This window comes from Saccopteryx bilineata, chromosome 7, assembly GCF_036850765.1.
Source record: "Saccopteryx bilineata isolate mSacBil1 chromosome 7, mSacBil1_pri_phased_curated, whole genome shotgun sequence".
Lineage (NCBI taxonomy): Eukaryota > Metazoa > Chordata > Mammalia > Chiroptera > Emballonuridae > Saccopteryx > Saccopteryx bilineata.
This window is the reverse complement of record NC_089496.1, coordinates 34,612,208-34,639,956: the sequence shown is the minus strand read 5'-3', so window position 1 is coordinate 34,639,956 and position 27,749 is coordinate 34,612,208. Positions and strand designations below refer to the sequence as shown.

The 27,749-nt window shown below is 36.8% G+C and overlaps 1 protein-coding gene across 3 annotated transcripts in view; it reads left to right on the top strand.

Annotated features, from left to right (window-relative positions):
- DGKB (diacylglycerol kinase beta) overlaps window positions 1-27,749 on the top strand; it is a 647,089-nt gene that overhangs the window by 157,274 nt on the left and 462,066 nt on the right. For all 3 annotated transcript variants that reach the window (XM_066239339.1, XM_066239338.1, XM_066239340.1), the window contains 2 exons: window positions 16,159-16,299; window positions 26,085-26,134. In XM_066239339.1, coding sequence (XP_066095436.1) covers window positions 16,159-16,299; window positions 26,085-26,134 — 191 coding nt within the window. The remainder of the gene's footprint in view (window positions 1-16,158; window positions 16,300-26,084; window positions 26,135-27,749) is intronic.

Here is a 27,749-nt window from a genome sequence, read left to right as displayed (position 1 = left end):
GAGGAGCCGCTGGTCCAGAAATTTCCGAAGCATCACAAAATAGAATATGGAAGATTGAGGATAGAAACAAGAAGTTTAATAACCGGCCCTCAGATAAACAAAAAGTTTAAAATCTATAATTAAGAAATAAGTGATCCAGCTATCAACAAAGCTTGGGCAAGCTGATGAAGAGTCCGCACTGTTCAACCTTACGTTGTGCTTCCTGCCTCCCCTTGTGTTAACAAAGTAATACATTTTTCCTAGAGCAATTTTCGTCCAAGCTTTCTGAAAACTAGTATACACCTTCTACATGGTATACTTTGATCCCTTCAAAATATATACAAGTTAATATTTATTCTAATCTTCAACTACCCATAAAGTATTTTTAGTCTCTAAATTAATTCCACTCATATCATGAATTGCGAAAACTCCCACGTGCTGTTTTTCTCTGAATCAGTCTGTCCCATTTCGTCTGTCCTTAAAGTATAGAGCCAGTGCTTACCAGTGTTCTGGGCTGAACATTTTAAAATGGGACAATTGCTTACTTTGATCTAGAAATTAATACTTCCTACTTCTTCATTTCATGCTTTCAATGGATTTCACATACCTTAGACTGAAAACAAAACAAAACAATGTTTTCCTTATTTAATTTTACTCAAAGCAATGCTGCCCTTGGGTTTTAAGAAAGGAGAAGGGGAAACATTTTTTTATATGTTTTCGGTCTAAGTAACTGTGTCAGACAGGCTGGAGAACATAAATTACTTCAATAGTGTTGCCAGAAATTTGAATTTCAAACCCTCCTTTTTTTTCAAAGAGCATACGGTAAGTACTACACAGAAGTTGCCAAATGTACAAGGAATAGAAATCAACTCAGGTCTCAAAATGGAATAAACAACTTAAGGAATAATAGCTTGAGCCTCACTTGGGGCGGACACATCCTCAGCACAGAACTACTTGAAAGAAATTGTAAGGGAAGGCTGTGTAACCCTGAATCAATAACAAACTAAACTGGTTCCTTTTCAGTTTGGCCTCCACCTTTTAAAGCAAGTGCACAGTGTTCTTTGTGAGACTGTTTCGAACCCTATATACTTTTCAGATTTTGATACTTTTTTTTTTTCTTTTCTGAGGAATGAGGAACACAAGACAGCAATAAAATTTTCAAGGCCTGGGTATTCTTGACTCAAAACTGAAAAATAAATGCGTTATTATTCCTAGAACCTTTCTTTGCAATAATCTAAGTTATTTACCCAAGATACATTTGTGGTTGAAAAAAGTCACAAATTATTTTTTAATAGAGAGGTGCTATAATCTATATTGTTTATCCCCTTTGAGACCTCATCATATTTTATTAACACAATATCATTAGAAATATGATAGTTATTCTTGACTATATATCAACTGAACAATAAGGGTTTCTTAGTAAAAAGAGAAATTGAAAAGGAAAACAAAATGTTACTTCTGTTAATGAACAATAATCAAGGATAGAAGGTGTGGTAAGAGTAAAAAATAGGTTTTTATAGAATAAAAATGTTTTTAAGAACTGTAAATAGGTGTGAAGGTTATGTATGCAATTCTATTTTATTGAAGGTTTAATATCTAATGATCTTTCTGATGTTTAGTGTGGTGGATAATGATGATTATTAATTTTTTCGTGTGTGTGACAGATACAGAGAGAGAGACAGAGAGAGGGACAGATAGGGACAGACAGACAGGAAGGGAAAGAGATGAGAAGTATCAGTTCTTCGTTTTGGCAGCTTAGTTCAGTGGTTCTCAAACTTTTTGAAGTTGGGGCACATTTAAAATCCAACAAATAATTATAGGCGCACTATATACAAATTTCTGAGATATATGTTTAATAATTAAGTCAAATATTAAAGAAAAACATATAATGTCCAGGAGTGCTTTTATGGTAATTAAACAAGGCCTGACCTATGGTGGTGCAGTGGGTAAAGCGTCAACCTGGAACGTAGAGGTTGCCGGTTCAAAACCCCAGGCTTCCCTGGTCAAGGCACATGTGGGAGTTGATGTTTTCTGCTCCTCCCACTTCTCTGTCTCTGTCTCTCTGTCCCCTCTCTCCAAAATGAATAAATAAAAAGAAATCCAAAATATGGTAATTAAGCAAAATCAATATGACAAAATTAAATTTATTCTGACATTAGAAAACATTTTTATGTTACATTTTTTGAGTTATGCTTTTTAGAATTTGTAAAAAAAGAGGGGTTAAAAAATAAAAAATGACAAAAAATTTATCTTTATATATATATAGATACATTCTTAGTAAGATTTAGTAAATTCGGCAGGTTCCAGTGTGAATGGGTTAAGTTTTTCCATTCTTGTGTTTATGAGAAACATGAGCCTGATGTGTCCTAGTGATTTCTTCAATGTTTGGGCATATATTTGAAAGGCAAACTTTCATTTCCTTGTCAATACATTGAAGAATTCCTTTCTTTTTACTCTTAATTGTGTTGAGGGTAGAAAATCTTAATTCACATAAATAGGACGTTGAAAATTGTAGTAAAATGTTCAAAGCTTTTTTAGATATTGCCACATATTCTTCTTTTATAGAAATCCAAAAGACTTCAAGAGACAATGCCTTATGTTTAATCATCAATCCACAATCAGTAGATATAGCTGCCAGTTCTTCTTCTTCTGTTAATGTTAAACCAAAATCACTTGAAGCTTTCATGAATGGGTTTCTAATCCAATTGTATTGTTCAGTGTTAAGTGATAGAAAATGCTATAAATTAAATTCTGCCCATCAGCCTTCAAGTCCTATTTTATTTACACTTAACTTTTGCTCACTTCCAGAATTGGATTCTTCAATATCACACTTCTTTTTGAGAATATCCATTTTATTTGGGTGTATTTATTTAAAAATAATATAATGATGTGTTAATAATAAATATAATAATGGCATGTTAACAGAAAGAGCAGTATTTCCATAATGAAATGGTATAATAGAGTAACTATATTTATTTTTATATCTTGGCACATGCCGCAAACTAGCACAACTGATAATTCCAGGTCCTAAATGAAAATGGTGCGGAATTAAGAAAATATGCAGAATTAAGAAAATACAGGGTCAGGCCTGATCAGGTGGTGGTGCAGTAGATAGAGCATCAGACTGGGATGCAGAGGACCCAGGTTTGAGACCCCCAAGGTCGCCAGCTTGAGCACGGGCTCATCTGGTTTGAGCAAAAGCTCACCAGCTTGGACCCAAAGTCGCTGGCTCAAGCAAGGGGTTACTCTGTCTGCTGTAGCCCCCCGGTCAAGGCACATATGAAAAAGCAATCAATGAACAACCAAGGAGTTGCAATGCGCAACGAAAAACTATGATTGATGCTTCTCATCTCTCTCCATTCCTGTCTGTCTGTCCTTATCTATCCCTCTCTCTGACTCTTTCTCTGTCACTGAAAAAATAAATACAGGGTCAGGAAGGCCCTGTAATTGCTGCTGGCAAGAACAAAGTGCACCCAAAAACTGCATCTTGCTTTATTTATAGGGCAAAGTGAGGCCATTAGCAAATCAATGGTCTCTGATCACATTTCCAAGGCAACCCAAGAATTTTACCAAGTTCAGAAAACCCCCACCATACATATCATCCTAACTTTAGGATAGAAGAAACTTGCCTCCAGTCTTTCCGGGGAACATGGGTGATAGTGTAAACAATCCAGCACCACAGCTTAACAGCCTTTTGCAAACTAATCAGGCAAGTGAGGTAGGGGGTTGGGCAGACTGTCAGCTTAGAGCCAATTCCCACACCTCTGTCCCCCAAAAAACTAAATTCTAAAAACTCTGTTGGTTTTTTGGTCCCCAACAGGTGCATATTTCTCTGGAATATAATAGGGCGCACCTGGAAATCTTCTGGGGCGCACACTGTGAGAACCACTGCCTTAGTTATTCATGGATTCCTTTCTCATATGTGCCTTGATGGGGGCTACAGTAGAGCGAGTGATCCCTTTCTCAAGCTGGCGACCTTGGGCTCAAGCTTGTGAGCCTTGCTTAAACCAGATGACCCGGTGCTCAAGCCGGCGGCCTAAAGGTTTAAAACCTGGATCTTCTGCATCCCAGTTCGATGTTCTATCCATTGAGCTACTGCCTGGTCAGGCGATAAAGAATATTTTCTTGGAAAGAAACATAGTCTGGTTGCACTTTGACGTCTTCTTATCTCCTGTTTACATATAAGATGATTACTTCTACTGTTCCTCTGTCAGATGTTTCAGTTTTGATGATATCCCTAGTGCACGGTCTTTCCAACTTAGTCCTGGTCTCTTCTGCTTCATTGTCTCTGATTCCTCACTGTTTTTTTAGTCTGATGACCAACTTCTGATCTTAACTTCACCCCTAAAATCTATCACTTGAACTATTCTCTGTACGGAATTGTTCAAGCACTTACAACCCTTGTTTTTCTTAAGCGGCTCATAAACCCTTAACTATGAATCAATATTATGATCTCATATTTTGGTTTCTACAACTTGAACACTGACAATAACCAGAGAGAAACTTCATAAATTCACTTACTGTTGCCACAACAAGTTCCTAACACCCTGTATTAACATGGCCTTAGCACCTTTTAATTAAAAAAAAAATTATCTATTGCAAAATGTATTTATTCTTGATATTTTCTGCTAGATCAATTAGGTTAAACTTTTTAATCCTTTTTTAGTTTACTCAAATATTTTCCCTTATTCTCAACAGATGACCTTTTTTTCCACATCATACAATAAATAGGCACTAACATAAAATGCCTCAGTTATTCCCTATACAACCCAGAACTGTTACTTCAGCTCATAGAGAATATAGGTTAGGTATAATCCAGATGGAGATATTCATATGTACATTCCATAAAGAGTCGAACTAGATGGGTTTGAAAGTCAAATAATTGCCTGCAACACAAACTTGCTTCTATTCCTATTTTCTCTCTCAGGGTATGTAACCCATTATCTATCAATTTTCCATCACTAAAACCGTGGATTTTTCCTCCTTCCGCTGCCTCATGTTTAGTTCATTACAAAAGCTTTCTATTACTCATGGTAACTACTTCTTAAACATTCTGCTCATGTCAGTTTGATTCATCCTGGTTTGTATTCTAGATGATAATATGCATGCCTCCCATCTCCAAAATGTCCTTTTTAACACTGAGGCCTGATGATCTCACTCCTGGCTTTCCAAGTTTTTCTACTTCACTTGTCACAACATGGAATTTTTTTTTTAATTTCACTTTCCAAGAAAACTTAAATCTTTGATATGTAAAACCAAATAAAGCGGAGCTGCTTTGGTTAAGAAGAGGCAGCTCAGGGGAGATGCTGATCCAAGGAGTCTGAGACACTCTGGCTCCCTTCCCCCTTTAGAGACACCTCCTTCATTAACTGAGAAAATGATCAGTCTGAGTTCTGTAGCATCAAGCCCAATGTCATGCAGCATAGAGACTGTGCCTATGGCCCCAAAGTCTCTTGTCTCCTTGCCCCATGGACTCCAGACCCCTTTTATGCCCCACTGTTTGCAACGACTTAACAACCTTCTGTTTACTTACTGAGGACTCTGTACTTTCTCTCTAATTCAACGGCATGAGCCGTGATCCCTGCTAGAAATGCGATGGTCGGTAAGACAGATAACTGGAGGGTACAACTAGAAGCAGCCCTGGACCCTTTGTAAAAGTCACAGCATCTTCCTGCTAGTAGACTAGCTGGTACATCCTAGCCTCTCCCCCACTTTTACCTGTGCCAACTTGGCAAAAACTCCAGGTATTTACTACTTTTAGCTAAATAATCTCTTTTTTTTTTTTTTTGTATAGGGTAGCAATTAATAGCAGTAATTGGTAACTGTTACTTTACCTAAGAACATAGTAATTAAAAGAGAATGTAATATGATTTACTAACTGGTTCAGATACTTGTTCTATATATTCCTGTTGGGCTCCATAATGTTGAAAACATTGACTGTGTAATAGTAAATACCCATTATTATCTGTGAGTCAGTTTAAGAGTTTCTGTTATTCCTTTTTTTTTTTTAAATTTTTCCGAAGTGAGAAGTGGGGAGGCAGAGAGACAGACTCCCGCATACGCCTGACTAAGATCCATGCAGCATGCCCACTAAGAGGCAATGCTCTGCCCCTCACGGGTGTTGCTCCGTTACAACCAGAGACATTCTAGCACCTGAGGCAGAGGCCATGGAGTCATCCTCAGCACCCGGACAAACTTTGCTCCAATGGAGCCTTGGCTGCGGGAGGGGAAGAGAGAGATAGAGAGAAAGGAGATGGGGAAGCGTGGAGAAGCAGATGGGCGCTTCTCTTGTGTGCCCTGGCTGGGAATCAAACCTAGGATTTCCACATGCTGGGCGGACACCCTACCACTGAGCTGGCCAACCATGGAAGTTTTTGTTATTTCTTATTAGATTCTTTATAGGGCAGAAAGAAAGAAGATGTTTCTTATACCTCTTAAATCAAATTATGTTGTGAATGGAACAGTTTTGGTTTTAATTTTTCATTTTATTAATTTGTTAATTCATGCGTCTAACTTTCCTCCCTCCTTTCCTTCCTTCCTTCCTTCCTTCCTTCCTTCCTTCCTTCCTTCCTTCCTTCCTTCCTTCCTTCCTTCCTTCCTTCCTTCCTTCCTTCCTTCTTAGAGGAAGGAAGACAGACTGACTCCTACATGTGCCCCAGCTGGTATCTACTTGGCCTACCCCATCTGCGACCATTTTTTCAACTGAGATATTTTTAGTGCCTGTGGCAGAGGCTCCACAGAGCCTTCCTCAGTGCCCTGGCCAACATGCTCAAATCAATTGAGCCATGGCTTTGGGAGGGAAAAGAGAAAGAGAGGAAAAAAGGAGGTGGAGTAGAGAAGTAGATGGTCACTTTTCCTGTGTGCCCTGACCAGAAATCAAACCCAGGACATCCACACACTGGCCAGTGCTCTACTACTGAGCCAACTGGTTAGGGCCAGCCAGCCATTTATTAACATGTTTTGTGCCAGGAACTTATCAGGAAAACTAAATCCTTTAGAGTAAAGCAGAAAGTCAGATCATTAGGTGGTCAAACACATTACAGTGAAATAAATGCTATAATCTATTTATTAGGATCAAATGAATGAGACTTTAATTATAAATTTAAATTATCTGGTTAATATCAGTAGGGGCAGGTGTAGGTAACGAGGGTGAAAAGCGTTCCAAGAGAAAAAGGCAACATGTACATTTCTATTCATTGATAAAGAACATATTCCATCAAAGAGCTATATACACACTATAAGATGCTCAGTATTTCTTTTTAATTTCTAAAAAATATTTTTCTTATTAATTTTAGAGGGAGGAAAAACTTGATTTGTTGTTCCAACTATTCATGCATTCATTGGTTGAGTCTTGTGTGTCCCCTGACTGGAAATCAAACCCACAATGTTGGCATATTGGGACAACACTCTAACCAACTAAGCTACTCGGTCAGGACAAGACATTTAGTATTCATTTAATTAAAAATATTTATTGATCACTTACAGTTGGCCACGTACTATTTGAATTGTTGGGACATATCAGTGAACAAAATGGAATAGCCCTACCCCATAGTCTTACACTCTAGAGGGAGAGAAAGACAAATAAGTAAAAATATTTAGCATGTCAGATGGTAATGAGTGCTATTGGCAAAAATATATCATATATAAAGCACAGGTTGGAGCTGACCAAAATTGGAATAAAGGTCATAAGGAGATAGTCCCAGAGCAGGTGACAGTGATGACCTGGGGAGATTTTGGTTACAATCTGATGGTGGTTTTGGTGGAATGGCCCTGGGAGGGTCAGAATCCTCATGGCTTTAGGAGGTCAGAAGAAGGTAGGGTTATTGGGAACACTGAGAAATAACAGGTCTGTGCCTTGGCTCATTTGGGCCGGGATAGATCAAGTGACTAGAAGAGAATGGCTTGGAGATGGAGCCAGAGAGGTAGCCAAGACCATATGGTAAAGAGTTTGTCTGTCATGCTAAGTTTTGAATTTTATCCAGAAGAAATTGGAAAGCCATTATAAGGATGTAAACCAGAAAAGAATCACACTGCCAGTGGTGTGCAGGCTATCCTAAAGGAAAGGAAGGATGAAGATGTGTGTATCCAAAAGGTATTTGGGATTGAGAATAATAACTATTTCGAAAAGTTAAGGTATCTTTTCTTTGGTCCCCTCTCACTGTCATGGATACTTGATTTGTGCTGAAAAGCTACAGTATCAACAGGGAAATTTAGCTTTATTTATGTTTTCTATACAACCAAAGAATCACAACACCAAGTGCTTCTTTATGTAGAAACTAGAAACAATTCTTTTTTATCCATAAGGAGGTTAATCAAATTAAGAACGGAAAATTTCCCAATGAAAATGAGGTACTTGAACCTTTGGGAATTATTTTATATATATATACATATTTTTTTTTGGCCAAATGACTTTAGTGAATGTTCTTGCCAAAATACACACTTCATTAATTGTGCCGAGAAGAAACTATTACTCTTATCAGAACTGTCTGGAGGATATTAAAATTTGTTTGTGTGTGTCTGTATGTGTGTGTGTATACTTTTTTGCTGTACGTAGTGTTTCAGGTCTTTTGTGTCTAAGAAGCTACTTTAGTTTCCACAATGCTAAAAAGGACAAAGTCCCGATGAACACAAACTGAACAGAGTACAAGGCTTATTTGACAATAACATAAGGAGATTCTTGGCACACAGTAGGCATTTAAAATATATTTATACATTTATTAATGTTGATGTACTTTTACTCTTGAAAATAATGATTCTTATATAACTACATACAAAAGCTCTAGAAAGAAAAAGAAAAGAATTTCTATCCAGTGACCAGTTGGCATTTATTTATGCAACCAATCCATTTCTTAGGGCCCTATAGTACCAAATTCACACTTCTAATTATTATTATTAGTGGTTATCCACAAATTATTTTACTCCAATAAATCTCTTATTGTGAATCCATGAAAACCCTTCACCAAAACCAGAGAAAACTTCACAACTTCAAGTCATCATTTTAAACTGTCAGTAAAGGAAAAGTTTCCCCATAATCTCCCCTTTCATTATTAAGTAGTTTTGAATATATTGGACTCGATTATTTATGTTGTTTATTATTCTTTCTGAGTGTTTCAAATAGAATTGTGGTGTTGAAATTTTTCATTTTCAGTACTAGATTTATTCACCGAGGATAAAGGGCTTTCTGTTATATCTTAATAATTGTATATTACATGGTAGTTTTATCTTAAGATTATATAGTGCTGTCATGATCACAATTATTTTTACAGTTTATGAGAATCTAATAAAGGCAAATACGATATGCAGCACCTTGCAGAGTCTCAAAGTAATAATAATGTTATTTAATTTGTGATATGCTCTAAAAATGCCAAGTAATAGCCAGACGATACGCAGTATTATTGAGCATGTACCCCTAGCCACTGGACGACAAGCCCTTCTGGGGGGCTTTTTCTCGGGATGGTTCCATGCTTTATCTCCAGTGCCTGAAACCTACTTTTACATGACTAATATTAAAGATCCTTAATATTTTTTGGGGGCATATGTTTGTACAGGGCATGCTAGTTATATACCTAATAAAACAGATATTAATAAGAAAAATATTTATAATCTATATTCCTATGCGGAATAGTGGTAAAAAATCGGTAACTGTGTATATATGTATGTGCATGCTTACATGTGTATATATGTATGTGCAAGCTTACATGTGTATGTATGTATGTGCACGCTTACATGTGTATGTATGTATGTGCAAGCTTACATGTGTATGTATGTATGTGCACGCTTACATGTGTATGTATGTATGTGCACGCTTACATGTGTATGTATGTATGTGCATGCTTACATGTGTATATATGTATGTACATGCTTACATGTATATGTATGTATATGCATGCTTACATGTGTATATATGTATGTGCATGCTTACATGTGTATATATGTATGTGCAAGCTTACATGTGTATGTATGTATGTGCACGCTTACATGTGTGTATGTATGTGCATGCTTACATGTGTATATATGTATGTACATGCTTACATGCATATGTATGTATGTGCATGCTTACATGCGTATATATGTATGTGCATGCTTACATGTGTATATATGTATGTGCAAGCCGGCCTGTGCACATGCTCCTCACAGGCATGTATTGTAACGGATGTAAGATGAACATTCAGAGCACTCAGCCATGTCTGGAATTTCTCATTTCCTTCCAAGGGCTTATGAAATAATCAATGTGAGCACATTTAAGAACCTTGAAACCAGACTCCTAAAACACAAGGTCATTTACTGAGAGGCAAGAGACAGATTCCTCTAATCTCTCTTTCTCTCTCTCGCCCCACAAGATTGCCCTTCAAGCATCAAACCCCGGTTCAGACTGCCTTTTGGATTGTGGCTGTACCTGCTCGTCTTTGCCTCCATTTGGCTGAATGTAAAGTGGAGATAATAAGTGCCTCTATCTTTCTGGGGGCTGTGGGACTGAAAAACAATATATTAGCTACTTTATAAGTGAATGCCAATGCTTACCATTGCTCATTGAAAAAGATTACTTTTCAGAGTTTTAGTTTTGTGGCCATAATATAAAGGTCAAATTTAGTGTTGTTTCTTTTTTTCTAAGATGTCATATATTCTGAAAGAATATAGTAAAATTTAAAGTGTATTATTGGTATTACTTGATAATGTGGCAAAATAGAAATTTTGGTATTTGACATCTTTTAACATGCAGTGGTTTTATCCCCATACTTAGATATATTCATGGAACTGAGAATAATTCAATAACTTTCCGTTCTCAACCTGGAGATAGTATGTTACCTGCAATATACAAAGTGGTGGACACTACTAGTCTGATATAGTATTTAATTAACATTTAAATAAAACAATAATTGGATTTCTCATTCACACTAGCCTCATTTCATGTGGTTAGCAGTCACATGTGCTTAATATAAATACTACTATATTGAACAGGACATATATATCATATTGCTATCAGAGCGGAATAGTCTATTGGACAGGACTGATGTGGACAGATATTGTTTTAACTGCTTTTGAAAAGTGTTTACCATTTGGAATTAGGTGACATGTCTTCGGTTCTTGATTCTCTGATTGCTACCTGACCGTCAGCCAGCTATTTTCTGACTTTTCCTCCTCTTGTCACTGAAATAGGTGTGTAGAGTCAAATCAAACCATGTAAGAGTTGTTAGCACAGACCAGAGAAATGGCGGTTGTTGTTGTTGCTATTATTATTCTTTCAATAATAATATCTCTAGACCTTTACCCACAAAGACCTGACGCTTCAAGTCCTGTTCCTTGTCATTGCTTGGCTGGGATTGTTGGCAATGTCCCAACATGAAACACAGCATGTGCTTAGAGGGACTTAGCTGGCCTCAGTTCCTTGTCAGGACTATATCCCACTGCCTGTCCTCACTTTTTGAAGATTCACAGTATGTTGTACATTCCTTGTGAATTTGTACCCTGTCTTACTCATTTTTGCTGCCAGTGTGCATGGGAACAAAAATATTTTAAAAATTAGAATACTATCCTAAGGCAAACATAGTCAGAAGAGTAACTTGAAAAATCAGGAAATGTATAATAATACTAAAGAGTTTTCACTTTAACTTCTGACTATTAATATGAGTATGGGAAGTAGGATTATAGCCTGTGACAAATTACTTCATAAGTCTTGATAAATTTCTGCAAATTGAAATAGCATTAAAAAAATTAAAAAGCCAAGTTGCCAGACTGTTTTATTGCCTTAGAAGTTTAGAAATGTAATTTGTTATTAGTTTTGAATATTTCATTTTAATAGGTGAAGGCAAACTGGATATGACGCTACAGTTTGCAGTGTCTGAAAGGCTGGTGTTTGAAATAAAACAGGAGCAGGGGCAGTAATTGAACAGGCCCCACAGAATTACTTGCTAAGAGCTGTACCTTGAGACTGGAATAAAGAGTATCTATTAGAACCAAACTTTTCAGGTTACTGTTTCCAGAAATGGAGTGACTGGATTGGAGTAAAATGAAAATCATGTGCTTTAAGAATATAATAGTAAGCAGTCTTCAATTTGACTATTTGTAGTTAAACTTTAAAGATAAAAGAATGTTTACATATAGATAAACTTTTAAGAATACTTTATTATATATAAGTATATTCATTGTAGTATATATACTAAAATCATTATAAAAACAAAAATCTCAAAGTACAAGATAATTTTGCCTAATAAAACAATACACTCAATGCAATGCTTATTTTCCAATTTATTTAGTACCTTGTTGTACACTGTAATATACACATGTGTGGATATACGGGTAAGTGGATGTAAGTGTGTGTGTGTGTGTGTGTGTGTGTGTACTTGCTGCACATTTGTGAGAAAATATTTTTAAAAGCATAACCTTAGGCAGGTCAGAGAACCTACAAACTTGTTGTCAGTCAAAGTCATGATCTTCAGAGCTAAATATTGATCCCTCGAGGCAAGAGAATTTCATTTTGTCTCACTTCATGGTCAGTTTCAATTCTAAAGAGAGAGTTTATCACCAATGACTGGAAGGTTTAAAATGGTATGTATTAACGGGAAGTCGATTTTGAGCCTCTTCTCTTTGTTGCTACAGAGGAATGCAGAATTCTTTTTACTATCTCACTGAGGAGCTACCATCCAGGAACCAGACTTGCAAGGTCTTGTTTGCCATTTCTGTTGTTTCCTGTGCTCTGGATAATCATTAGTACGATCTGCCCAGAAGGAAGATGACTTTTCTTCCAGGTGATGGGTTGTCACGGAGTGCGTGAATCAGTGGGAGGCACCTACAGCCAGATTGAGGGAATGGAACACAATTGTAAATGGTAGAGTAGGGTGGAAAATGTTCTCTACAAAATCAGGTTGAGGACCAGGGCCTGTTTTTAGAGAACTAAATGAAAATGTTTAGAACCGTGTTCACCACATAAGAGAAAGTGGGCTGATCTTGGGGAGAGAGGATGGGAACAGGAACAAACCAGTGAGTTTTTCATCAATTCAGTTACCAAGCCTCAAGTTTTAGTAAAGCTCTACAAGTTATTTTGTTAAAAGTAATTGTGAAAAGTGTCTTTGATATTGCATTTTTTTCTTTATTGTACCATATAATTCATTGCAAAAGATATGTATTTTACCTCTCTGATTGGCTATATTTGGAGTTGCCAAAGATTTGATTAGTTCTTCATTGTGTATTTTCATTTATGCTCATAATTTTATTTATAAACACGTATGCTATGAAATTTGTTTATAAACTCTTCAAAATGCAAAATTATAACACAATTATATACAGAATACAGCTTTAGGTTCACAACATGTACTGAACAGAACTATTTACTCATTTTGTCAAAAACAAAATGAATTTTCATACAGTAATAGGTTTCTTCAAAAGGTTGGGGCTAAGTATAAATTATATGAGTATGTTTATATTAAGTATTACATGTATAATATGTATATATATTACATACCAGAAAGGCAAATAGAAAATCATGTGGTCTTCACATTCTTTAATTGTTTATATGAAATACCAATGTCCCTTAGTTTTACAAGCACAAACAAATGATCATAAAGTGTTTTATAAATAAGTGAAATGTATAATACACTTGGCATTCTTTCAAATGAATGTAACGTGGTCTTTTCATTCTTTCTTGTTTTGTTCTGAGTTTTTGTATAACAGATTTAAATCAGGCTGGTTAAATTATCTCAATACCATAAGGGGGAAGCTTAGAAGAAAGGATTAGCTCATTAGGCAAGAAGAGTTAGGTCATGGTTTATCCAACCGTAATTCAAGGACTTTGTTCTCATGGCTGGACGTTATGGTCATGTCAATGGTCAATGCCAACATGTCTTTTATTATAAATTGAATGTGCTTGTTTCTGCAGCTGGTGAAGCTTTAGTTAGTCAATTAGAAATAGTAAGGTAATTTTTTTAAAGTTTAGGATTGTCTTCAATTCTTTGCCTTTTTTTGGCTTATAAAACACATTAGTTTGTATTAAATACACAGTGACACTTCTGTTAAGAAGGAAGATCAAGTTATTAAATATACATGTATTTAAATAATTATAAATAAGAGACTTTGGAACATAGCAATGTTTCTGAATTTAATAAGACTTTCATTAAAGAACATGAAGGAAAGATAAAAAGCAGTATTTTTCAAACTGTGAGTAGTGGCACATTAGTGGATGATAAATTCAAGATAGAATTTTAAGAATGGAATGGAATAGTAGAAAAAAGAATAGGGTAACATAGGAAAATATTGAGCCAGTTAGTAAAACTACTGATGTGTGTGTGTGTGTGTGTGTGAGAGAGAGAGAGAGAGAGAGAGAGAGAGAAGAATTATTCCAGATTAAGATATAGAATTGTATTCTTTTTTGTATTGACATTTAAACCAACAATACTCTATGAACCATTACTGTAGAAAAAGAAAATGAATTTGCTAGTTTTGAAACTGTGTGGAAGTAGTCATCTGTAGAATGAGAGTAATACAATCTGCCTCATCTGTAAAATAGGAGTAATACAATGTACCTCCCAGGGTTCATGTGAGAATTAAGTGAGATGATACCTGTTAAAGCCCTCAGCATAGTTCGTGTCACACATTCGCCACTCAATAATGGTACCTCTTGTTGGTAATATCATTGCAAATGATAAAACTATTTTATAACTTTTAATAGTGCATCAAATAATGTGCAGGCTATCTTGAGATGTCTGGAGGAGATGACAGTTATTGAATCTAAGTTGTTCATTAAAGGAAACAGAACAAGGGGTATGACCAGGCAGTCCTGCACTAAGGAATGGTCGACTTGTAAACCATGTTTGTTTGGGATTACTCCCTCTAATTCAGCACCTCCTGGCTGATGAGAGGCCCGGTAGCCATTTTATGCAAACACCTGTTATATTGCCAAGTTTACCTCAAAGGATAATTGCGGTTTACCTTCAAGTCTTACCTGGTACATGAGATCCGGTATCAGAGGCTTTTGCATAAGATGGAACTAACCACTTATTGTTAATGAGTTTTGGATTGATTATCACCAGCCAGATAATCTCCAGCTGTTAGCTGCTTTAAACAGGCATTCAAATTCTCCACCTTGTTCTTAGAGTAGGCACAGTGAATGGGTTTCAGAAATTAAGTATGGGCCACAGAAACGTCCAACTATAGTCGTATGTGATTACCTCTCTAATGGAGCATCCGTCTTGTTTATCCAAATTTTTGTTTACGTTCCCTTTCTCTCTGACTTGTGGGCAAGTTCCTTGATGACAAAAGGATGTCTTGTTTGTGATGCTGGCAACTATTTGGCATAAATGTTTTTATGAATGAATGAGTCCTGATTATCAACATATAAATCACGTTGTGACAGACCCAGATGTCTTCTTCAGTTTTGGGGTTTTTTTGTAAATAAACAGGCAGCTGATTTATAGCTGTCACTGCCTAAAGCAGAGGAAAGTAGAATAGGAAGGTAATTCCTGGTATGTTCAAGTCTTTCCACCAGCTCACCGTGGGCAAGAGGGTTCTGGCCCTAAATCCCTCCATTGGGTAGCGAGGGCAGTCCGCGAGGCCTCAAAGTCTGAGAAACTCCAGTGTATACGACAGTCATAGTATATGTCTGCTTCTGTTCTACCGGAGTTCCAGAGAGCTGGGCTATCCCATGTGCCAAAGTGATAGCTCTCTACATGGTCTATGTTTTTTATCCTGTGTGTGTGTGTATGTGTGTGTGTGTGTGTGTGTGTGTGACAGAAACACAGAAAGAGGGACCGAGAGAGACAACAGGCAGGAAGGGAGAGAGAACAGAAGTATCAAATCTTCATTGCGGCTCCTTGGTTGTTCATTCATTGTTTTTTCATATGCGCCTTGGTGGGGGAGGGGTAGCTACAACAAAGTGAGTGACCCCTTACTCAAGCCAGCCACCTTGGGTTCAAGTCAGTGACCTTGGACTTCAAGCCAACGACCTTTGAGCTCAAGCCAGCGACCCCTCAGCCAAACCAGGTGAGCTCCAGCTCAAGCCAGTGACCTCAGTGATTTGAACCTGGGTCCTCCGCATCCCAGTCCAACGCTCTATCCACTGCGCCACAGCCTGGTCAGGCTACATGGTCTACGTTTTAATTCTCTATTTTCTTAGTTACTTTTTTGTTTAAAAGCACAAGACTATTTTCAAGAATATGAAGACAAATTTATTTTTTTTATTTTTTTCAGGCCTGAAAATGAATAAAGGTGCCATCACCCCCCCTCGGGCTTCGCCCGCAAGTACGTGTTCCCCAGAGGTGATCCATCTGAAGGACATCGTCTGCTACCTGTCTCTCCTCGAGAGAGGAAGACCTGAGGACAAACTCGAGTGTATGTGTTTCTTCGCTTTAGTTTACTGTTCACCGCTGGGCTTCGGGAAAGGGACTGATTATTGATTAACTTAAAATTGCATCCACTATAGTCATATACATTTTTGTTTAAGTGATCTTAATGAATAAGAAAATATCTGTCTAATTTAAAATCAAACAGTATGTTAATAACTAATCGATTTCAGGTTACTTATCAAGTTTCATTTATTACTGAGTACTTCTTGAACATGTTTGTCTATCAAATGACTTTTTTTTTTTAAATGTTGCTCAGTTTTGGCAACAAGATGATATTGGAAAGTATCCTTTGAGTTGTTTAGAAAAAGGGAAAAAATAACATGTGTTTCCAGTATACAAGGAGATGTTCCTGGTAGTCAGCAAGGTGTTCCCAGGACACATCCAGCTTGAGCATTTCTCCCTTGGGAATGCTTCTTGAAAACTCCCGTTCTAACACTTTCTTTACTAGGAACAAACGATTTCTCAAATGCCAAACATGAGAGTTTTCATTTATAGAAGTTGGCCTTGGATATTACCATTAATTAAATAATAGCTACTCTTTGTTTCTTCTACAATGTAGCAGGTATTTCAGATAGAGAATTTCTAATGGAAAGGAAGTACTCCTTCCAATAAAATATAGTGATTGACCTCCCTCTGGTGGCCAACTGTATTCATTGCAATACAAGAAAATATCTTTAAACATTAACTAAATATAAGCCTATAGGGTCATTTATTTAGTGATCTATTCTGTATCCAAAGCCCTTGCTAAATATAGAGCTGATGGTTGGTTCAATAATCTGATTAGATTGATTACACTGGATATTATTAAGATGAATTTTAAAAATTTGCTATTGAAATGATTGTGAAGATAATGATTCCTAAACTTGGCATTTCTAAATCCAATCTAGAACATTATAATGTCTCAGAATTACAACTAGGAAGTATGTTTAATTAAATTAAATAGTAGCTTGTTGGTAATATTTCTCTTACTAATAAATAATTTAATATACTATGATTATTTGAGTCACATCTGCTTAGGAATAAGCTATTTTAACTTTATTCTTTAAATAAATATTTATTATTCCTAAATATTGAATATTTATATTTCAAGACTTATTTGTATTCCTAAGAACTTACAGGAGTCTCTCTCCTTCCAAAATAAATATTCAGATTCAGTGTATTTCTATTGAAGTTACAGCCAGAGAAAAAGTTTGCTCAGGTGTTATCAGGACCTTGTTAGTGATGATTTAAAAATACAAAGGCACTTTTTTTCCAGCTCTGAGACTGAATAGACACCATCACGCCTCCCCAACACAATCTTTGTGTTGCAGTTTAATTAAATTTAGGTCAACTAGATGTATTTTTTTAAAGCTAGAATTCCTAAGAGGCATGCTCTTAAGTTCTCAGTTTCAGTCTATGAATCAACAATCTTTGCCCACAATTACAGACAGTTGGCCCACAACTCATTCAAAAACACCCAATGAGTCTCGTCAAACCTGGCCTTGCACTTCCCTCTCTCCAGTCTTACTGGCCTCATTCCCTCTGTTTTGTCTGCATTTCTCAGCTCCTTTTGGAGCTTACCAGATGTAGGTGTCTCGCCTTTTTCTCTTAAACATTTCCTTAGACATCTCTCATAGGCAAAGTTGTTATGGCCTGGCACTGTTACTGTGGTTTTTACCAGAATATTCAGTCAATGAATTTTAACCTCAGAGGCACATTGAGGTACACCTGTGGTCCAACTGTGCCCTAGATTTCTTTTCTATTGGCCTCTATTGGGGAGGACTTTCATGTAGACCTTACCACCTGGAGCTTGAATTTGGTTTTGAATGCCAATACCCAGCCCCTTCCTACATCAAGCCAGTCAGAATTCATTCCTCTCACCCACTTTCTTAGCAACATGAAGTACTATACTGTTTTATCTTTCTATAATGACAGCTTTATTAATTTCTAACATTCATGTACTCTTCTGCAATTGCAGGTTTTTAATTTTTATCTTATAAGACTTTAAAGAAATGTAATGGTTATTAACTTAATAGATACTCATTTCCAAAATACTTATGACTTATTAAATACCATATAAACTAGAGGGAAGAAAAGGAGAAAAATAACTAAAATTAGCATAGAATATATATATTATTAAAGCACCTAAAATAATTTACATTTGCCGCTGTATACTCAACTTTGATCTTGATTTCTCTAACTATAAATTTATCCATATGGTTTGTATCTTCAAACACCTGCCTGTTTAATCATTTTCTCACCTGTGAGGTTTGAATTCTTATTTTAGGAAGTTTCCTCTCATGTTACCTAAAATTTGTCAACATCTAGACCTGTTCTTTCCTCTTTCTCTTCTGACTTTGGATTTATAAGTGTCATATTGATAGCTCGGTATTACTGATTCATGAGGAAAATCCAACCCTTACCTTGGTACCCATAAACTGATCTGGCTCCACACTTTGACCCCCAACCTACGAGGTTAGTCTTGCGTTTGGCTTTAACTTGCCCCCCACACACACACAAATGCTACCCTAGTTATATGGATTATATTTCAGTCATCAGACAAACCATGAGCATCTCCACCTTTGTGCCTTTGCTTATAATGTGCATTTGTTGGGGGTCTTCATTCCCACTGTCTGTCAGATTCAATCCTAGCTCGTAATCATGAGTTCCTCTTTCTATCTCTAAATTAGACTTATTTTGCTTTCTTTCCGTGTACCTTGCACTGTATGTAACTTCCTACCCTACCCCTACCACTTGTGTGTGTGTTGCTTATGCCTTCATGTGTGCATGTGCGTGTTTAACAGAGTTGCTCAAAATGGTAGATAAATGAAATTGTATCAAAGTTAATGAGAACATGAGAAGTGAAAAATAATGGAAATACGTAAGTCATGAAATAATACTAAGCTCATTTATAAATGACTTTAAAATGCATGGTATCAACATTTGGGTTAATGTTTACAAATTTTTAATGACAACTAGAATAATATTTAAGTTAGCTTTCATTTACTGAAAAATATATCACTAAAGAGAAACCAATAAGAAAATAACTAGAACCTAGATAATTGACATGCAGGTCATGAAGACTAACCTGTATGGTAATTAGGTCATTAGTACTGTGTGTAGTGTGAATCTCAGAATCATTAAAACTTTTTACAGAGGAATCCCTAGAGATCTTGTAGTCAATGTCCCAAATAGTGTCAATGAAAAAAGCCCAGAGCCTGACCAGGTGGTGGCACAATGGATAAAGTATCGGCCTGGGATGCTGAGGACCCAGTTTTAAAACCTGAGGTTGCCGGCTTGAGCGTGGGTTCACCAGCTTGAATGCAAGGTTGCTGGCTTGAGTGTGGAATCATAGACATGGCCACATGGTCGCTGGCTGAGCCCAAAGTCACTGGCTTGAGCAAGGGGTGACCCGGTCTGCTGTAGCTCCCCAGTCAAGGCACATATGAGAAAGCAATCATTGAACAACTCAGGTGCCACAACGAAGAATTGATGCTTCTAAATTTTCTCCCTTCCTGACGCAATCTCTCTCTCTCTCTCTAAAACAGACAAACACACAAAAAAACTGAGAGACTGGGTATTAATTATACCAACAATTGATATAATTGTGACTAAAACCCTAGATTTCTGACTTAATTCTATAAATTTTTTTATTAAAAAACAATCTTGCCCTGGCCGATTGGCTCAGTGGTAGAGTGTTGGCCTGGCGTGCAGGAGTCCCAGGTTCGATTCCCAGCCAGGGGACACAGGAGAAGCACCCATCTGCTTCTCCACCCCCCCTCCTTCCTCTCTGTCTCTCTCTTCCCCTCCCACAGCCAAGGCTCCATTGGAGCAAAGATGGCCTGGGCGCTGGGGATGGCTCCTTGGCCTCTGCCCCAGGCGCTCGAGTGGCTCTGGTCGCGACAGAGCGACGCCCCAGATGGGCAGAGCATCGCCCCCTGGTGGGCATGCTGGGTGGATCCTGGTCAGGCGCATGCAGGAGTCTGTCTGACTGTCTCTCCCCATTTCCAACTTCAGAAAAATACAAAAAAAAAAATCTTTGTTTCATTGTTTTTACTGTTTCTCTTTTAAAAAACAGGAGAAAGTGTTGCCCCATGGCTTCAGATATCACAGACTTCAAAGAGCTCATTTTTGTCACCTGAGCCCTTAAGGTTTTTTAAGTCCTGAAATATATAAAATGGTAAAAAAAAAATAGTGAATTAAAGAAATTACAGCCTAATTGCTTTTAAAAATATATTTTTTTCTAATGTTTAATAACACATTTTGTATTAATTTTTATACCAATAATGTAATGCCAAGTGCAAAAATATAGAGTATATTAAAATGATATTTAAGGAAATAATAGATAAAAACCTGCAAATCTTTGGAAGAGAAAAATTCTAGAGCTATAGGCTTACCCTTATATTGTACATAGGCCTTTGTTTGATCTTTTAACCAGATTCCTGCCTGGGCACATAATTGTTTCTGTATGAAGTGTAATTGTTTCTCTATGAAGGAGCTTAAAAATGGGGAAAAAGTAGGTTAATGTAGCTTGTAACTTTGTAACGGGTACTTACCTTTGGAAGCTATCATATTGACAGAATAATTTTAATATTGGGCTCAAATTATATTTGCACCTAAAAATCTATAGCCTTATTATGTTAGTTTTAAAAATAAGATCTTTTTGTTCAGTGATTCACTGGACTCTCGGTCTAACTTTACCTTATTAAATACCAAGAAGCAGTAGTCTTATTATATATAATACTTGATGATAGGTATTAATTTTTTCAATATTATTCAGATATAGTTTTAAAAGGGAAAGGTCCTATATACTTACTAAACCAATTCAATTATGCTTTAATAATTGCCCTTTTTATTTAATTAGTTTCTCTATTTCAACATAGCAAATTAATTTCCAGATCCTCCACCCTAAATTTTTTATTAGAAACCTGTGCTCTACAGAGCACAGGTTTAATCTGTTCTTTAATCTATTCACTGTAGTTACCTTCTCCTTTATTTTACTCATTCAGTCTTTCTTGGACCACAATTTTTGGATGTTGAAACTCCAGGACAGAACTTTAAATGATTATTTTTCCTTTATTTTCCATTTTCCAACTTCTTTTCTCATTGCTTTCCTTCATATGTGAGACATCTTCTACATGTATGATGATACATTCCCCCACTTTTTCTAACATACTTTTAAGTTCTCAGAGAATCCACGTTGTTCTCAGCACGATCCTTACATGCTCCTCTTGTAATTCCGTGGATTAAAATTTTTCTCTATTTTTATAACATTTTTAACCCCCTCTCTTCTGTGTTTTTGTTCTTCTGTTTGTTTGTTTTTACAGATTACTTAGTTTTGAAAGGACTTTCTGGTGGTGGTGGATAGGTAGGTGGGTGGTTGAGATTTACGTTCAACTCATTGGAGATATGGAAGGGGGCTTATACTCTCAATACGCAGCACACAGACTGTTACATCATTACCCTAGCTTTGGTGCCGGGCCCCCAACATCAGTCAGAATTCCTAATTACTCTAAGCTCAGAATTCCCAGGTTTGGGCTGCTATAGAGCTCAAAGGTCCATCTTCGGCTGGAATAGGGAGCTGTCATACTCTCAGGTACAAGGGGTGGGAGTGAGAATTTGAGGATTTAACTTCTAACCATGAAGATTAGAATATTTTTTCCAACTCATTATCTTTTCTGTGCAAATCTTTACTTCCTCTGCTCTACCAGCTTTAATTTCTATTTCTCGAGTTTCTAAGTCATTTATTTCCACATGTTTCCCAGCATGTAAAATTTGATGGTTGTTTTCTCCTCTCACATTTTTTTTGTGCTTGTGGATTTATCCCTCTTTGATCCGTAACTATAATGGCACTTCAATAGAGAGCCCAGATAAATATGTGGGTTCAATGCTTCATATTCTGCATGACCCCACTACAGTTTTAAATTAGGAAAGTAGTCTTTCCTCTGAAAATTAAGTCCTAGAATTTTTCTCTTATCCAGAATCAAAGAAAACATTAATCCTTGATTTAGACTTAGTGAGCTTTATAGTGTGTGATACTTAGTGCTCAATGTATATAAACTATTGTGTGTGTGTATGTGTGTGTGTGTGTGTGTGTGTGTGTGTGTGTGTGACAGAGACAGAGAGGGTCAGAGAGTGGGACAGATAGGGACAGACAGACAGGAAGGGAGAGAGATGAGAAACATCAATTCTTCGTTGCGGCTCCTTAGTTGTTCAGTGATTGTTTTCTCATATGTGCCTTGACCAGGGGGCTACAGCAGACAGTGACCCTTTGCTCGAGCCAGCAACCTTGGGCTCAAGTTGGTGAGTCTTGCTCAAACCAGATGAGCCTGCACTCAAGCTGGAGACCTCGAGGTCTCGAACCTGGGTCCTCCTCATCCCAATCCCACGCTCTATCCACTGCACCACTGCCTAGTCATGCTAAACTATTTTTATTATTGCTGTTCTTACTGCTTAAAACTTAAAGTTCTCCAACATTTTTCCTTGATGAATTAAAATTTATGGACAGCCATTAACTCCTACTAATGTATTTATGAATTAATTTTATAAAACATCTTAGGGCTTCTTCATCAGACAATAGTGAACTAAGTGTTTTTAGACCAGGTTTCTTCCTGGAAACAACCAGAAAATTTGGACACAAGATTTTTTAAAAATCTGAAATTTCAGGATATTATCGAAACAAGTTGAATTAGTGGGCCAAGTTTCCGGGAGACAGGAAGCCGGTTTATGCCACTGGTTTTGAATTGTAAAGTCTTTAAATTACAGCTTGGAGGCTGAGTAGTGAGGAAGTTTTGGTAGACTGATTATGGGGAAAACATTGAATTCCAGATTCTTTTTAAATAGTTTTTTCTTTCTTGAAAATAAATGTATGAAAATTAGCTCAGTGTCACTAGCCATCAGGGAAATGGAAATTAAAACCTCATTGGCACACTACTTACTATATCTTCCTCAGAATGGCTTACATTAGAGTGGCAATAGCCAGTGCTAGTGAGAGTGTGGAGAAACTCACGCTCTTATAGACTGATGGCTTAGAGTCTAATTCGGTCAAATGCCTTTTGAAATGTTTGACAATATTATTAAAGGCAAACATTTGCAAATCCTGTGACCCAGGCGTTTCTTTTACCAACTGGCAAATGTTTGTCTAAGCGCAAACCCCATTTGCAAGAAGCAGAATTTTTTAAAACAGTAGCAGCGTTACTATTATAGAAGTATCAAACTGGAGACAACCTCAATCTCTCTTCAATTTAGAGATTGTGATGCTTTATACATTAGATTAATAAGTGGAAAAGAAAATGAATGAGGTAATGCTTCACCCAACAATACAGATCAGAAACATAATATTCAGCAAATGATTCTAAAATCAAGAGTGCCTATAGAAGTCCAAGATAGTAGATAACTTTGTAAAGAGGAGAAGAAATAATGACTGTTGACCATGAGAGGATTTCTGCTTTGTTGTTAATATTCTATTCCTTGACTGAATAGTTACACTGGTGTGTTTATACTGGTAATTTATTAAGTGTTATATTTCTCTGTTAATATAATACTGCAATAATATGATTATTTTTTTAAACCAGTGTTTAATTCATAGAATTATGGATAGAGACAGAGAGGCAGATTACTATTTAATTAAGTTTCTGTTTAATAAATCAGGTGATTATTTTTTTTAATGATTTTGAGGAACACACAAGATCATTACGAGAGGAAGAAAACTAGATTTGGAGACTATTTCTGTAGGAACAATGATCAAATTAAATGTCAACTGGACTGGAGTAAAAACTCCATTGCTCTCTCTTTCTGAGCTCAGATAGTGTACCTTCCACTGAGAAAGTCCCTGGCACATCTGGGACCCTGATGCTCTCTTTTCGGTCTCTGCTACCGCTGCTGCTGACCCCCAGCACCAGAATGGATTCTGAGAGCACCTCTTCTCTTAGGTCACTAGCATCTCATTGATTATCTGGTCCTGTGCTCTGCTTCTGAGTGGTAGAGCCTAGGGCATGTGTAAAGTCACCCTTCCGAACAAACGAGTAGAGAAGGAGTAACTGGCATTTCAGCTTTGATTGTGTTTTGTGAAGTGTGGCTCTCAGAATATAGCAAGAAGCTTCAAATGCTGCCCAGAATGAATGATGGTTATATATATACTCACCCCATTTGTGTGTATGTCTTTGAGCTCATGTTTCCAACTAGGTTTACCAACAGGTACAGGGTTTCCATGTATATAGCTAAGTTGAATGAAATGGTTTTGCAGTCATTTGCACCAATAACACAGAGTTACAAGTGTCTGTCGTTCTAAAATATACTTAGGCTTTTCTAAGTCTTTGCCTTGTTCCTGGTAGTTTAACCCTTCTCTGAGTGATGAGTGAAATCTTTCCATTTACAAAATATTTTTACCTTTTTCTGCTGTACTAGAAAATCTTGAAATATTTAGTATTTACGTGGTGATAGGGTTTTTTTTCTTTCTAAATTTTATTCTCGGCTATTGAGTATAAGAAAGAGAAGAAATATCATGGTTTGCAAACAAAACACATTTACATTTTTTAGCCAGACTATTAATTCTCTTAATTCATTGTTCCACATTTTTTCTTCGCATTTTAACATCTTTAAAAGACTTTGCATTTTACCATAAATAGAATATGATAGATTGACAGCATTTTTTTTCCTTTTAGTAACATGTAGGCTAGCTTTGCAATCTTAAAAATAATCATATCTTAGAGTATGGTGAGATATAATAATGATTTTTAAATACAAAAATAAGAATTACGAATATATGATCAAGGTCATTATCCCATTGTGCCTCCTACTTATTAATGTCTTTGTTCAATATTATAGACTTCAGACCTCAAGATTCTCCAGGAAATTATACAAACCCAACACAAACCCTCACTTCCACTTGTCTATTTTTACAGCTGGGTCATTCTTCTTTGTTTATCTCAGCGTGGCACCTGCAGCCACTTCCAGCCACTTCCGCAGTCCCCTGGTGATGTGTGAATTATACAAGGGAATCCTCCCGCCAGTCACGGACTCTGTTACCCAGCCTTCCTGAGTTCACTACCACAAAGCCTACACTGTCCTTTTCCTTACTTGATTAGTTCAAAGAGTGACTACCCTATAAAACTACATCTCAGATTTAAACAAATGCACCATTCTAGCCATGATAATAATGCATTTTATGTCTTCCTTCATCAGAAAAGAATCCCTTATTTTGCACTATTCCTTCCTTTCCCACATTGCTTGGGGATCAGTGAAAACCCTAGCATGTGTTTGTGTAGCTCCCTACTGCTTTTGATGGGCATTTGTGTGTGTCACTTCACTGTCACAGCAGATGTATGTCTTATGGCAAAAAGCCTATTCTCATTTTACAGTTTGGAAAACAGGGTTTGAGTAAGCTCATATTGTACTGGGTGGTAGATTCCAAATTATAATTGATTTCTTGTCCCGCAAATCAGTTGTTTCTTATTATCCATTTCATATCCAGCCTCTGAAGGTCTAACTTCCTTCTCTTCTGTTAGTTTTGAGTTTCCATTTAATGATCTTGTAATATGAAATTTGAACAAATAGTATTTTCCAGATATATAACAAAAATTGATAGATTTTATATCTGATAGCCAGTATTTTTATTAACTTGTTAACTCATTTTCAGTTTATCTTAAGAAATGATAACTCAAATGAATTATTTTGTGTAAGGGAGGGATTTAGTATTTTTTTTTCAATAGAAAATAAAAATTTGAATAATATGCCTTATAATAACATTGGTCTTGTGTCTAATCTTTTTTTTTTTCAACATTTCTTTTCTAGTTATGTTTCGTCTTTATGACACGGATGGCAATGGTTTCCTGGACAGCTCGGTAATTTTTTTTCTTCAAGTGTTCTGTGAAAATGTTGAAGTGGTTTGTTCTGAAAAATGTAATGAATAAATTTATACCTATTACCACAGAAGGCACACTTAATATAATTTTCATGTATTCCAACAGCATTTTTATCATCTGAGTTTTTGAAAGAGAATGGTCTGAGGAAACTGTTAGGACTCAATTTTTTCTATTGAATAATCTTATTACATAAAAGTGACTTTTTAATTCACTGGAAGAAAAAAAAAAAGAATCCAACCTTATTTGAATAAAACACAAAAAATTTGAAAACCATTGATCTAGAAAGAAGAAAAAGTTGTGAAATTTGACACTATGGATAATATTGAAAGTACAAGTAGAATTTAAAGGAATTATAAAGTCGTTTAATCATTTTATTATTTTCCCACTTTTTAAAGGTATTCTTAATCATTTATGCTGTTAAAATATATAAATATATTTATAAATTGCGCCCTGGCTGGTTGGCTCAGCGGTAGAGCATCGGCCTGGCGTGCGTGCGGGGGACCCGGGTTTGATTCCCGGCCAGGGCACATAGGAGAAGCGCCCATTTGCTTCTCCACCCCCCCCCCTCCTCTCTGTCTCTCTCTTCCCCTCCCGCAGCGGAGGCTCCATTGGAGCAGAGATGGCCTGGGCGCTGGGGATGGCTCCTTGGACTCTGCCCCAGGCGCTGGAGTGGCTCTGGTCACGGCAGAGCAACGCCCCAGAGGGGCAGAGCATCGCCCCCTGGTGGGCGAGCCGGGTGGATCCCGGTCGGGCGCATGCGGGAGTCTGTCTGTCTCTCCCTGTTTCCAGCTTCAGAAAAATACAATAAATAAATAAATAAATAAATAAATTGCTTTGGCAAACTTCCCTTTTTAAAATGTCTCATCTAATTTAAAATGCAACTTACATACTCTATAGTTTTAATTATAAAAAGCAATAGAAGAAAATACCATCCATGTATGATTTAAATGAAAGAAATATTTAAATGTTTATTTTATTTTTAATCTATGCAAACCATTAATAGTTTTCAGAAGAGACTCTTAGTTCTACTGCACAAATCAGTGCCTCATATGTCAAACTCAAGTTTCATTCAATAATAAATTTTATATTTACTACTAACATATTTTGCATTATTTTCTGTTTTGTAAATGGACTATAAAATATTTATTAAAATATAAGTGCAGAGATTGTGGAACTTTTTTTTTTTTTAAAGGAACAGAGAGTGAGTCAGAGAGAGGCATAGATAGGGACAGACAGACAGGAACTGAGAGAGATGAGAAGCATCAATCATCAGTTTTTTGTTGTGACACCTTAGTTGTTCATTGATTGCTTTCTCATATGTGCCTTGACCTCGGGCCTTCAGCAGACTGAGTAACCTCTTGCTGGAGCCAGCCACCTTGGGTCCAAGCTGGTGAGGTTTTTGCTCAAGCCAGATGAGCCTGTGCTCAAGCTGGCAACCTCGGAGTCTCGAACCTGGGTCCTCTGCATCCCATTCCGACGCTCTATCCACTGCGCCACCGCCTGGTCAGGCGAGATTGTGGAACTTTTGATGTGCACACGTACCTCAAAAATCAAATGTGTAATACTGATTCAAATAAACATCGCTTCAGATAGC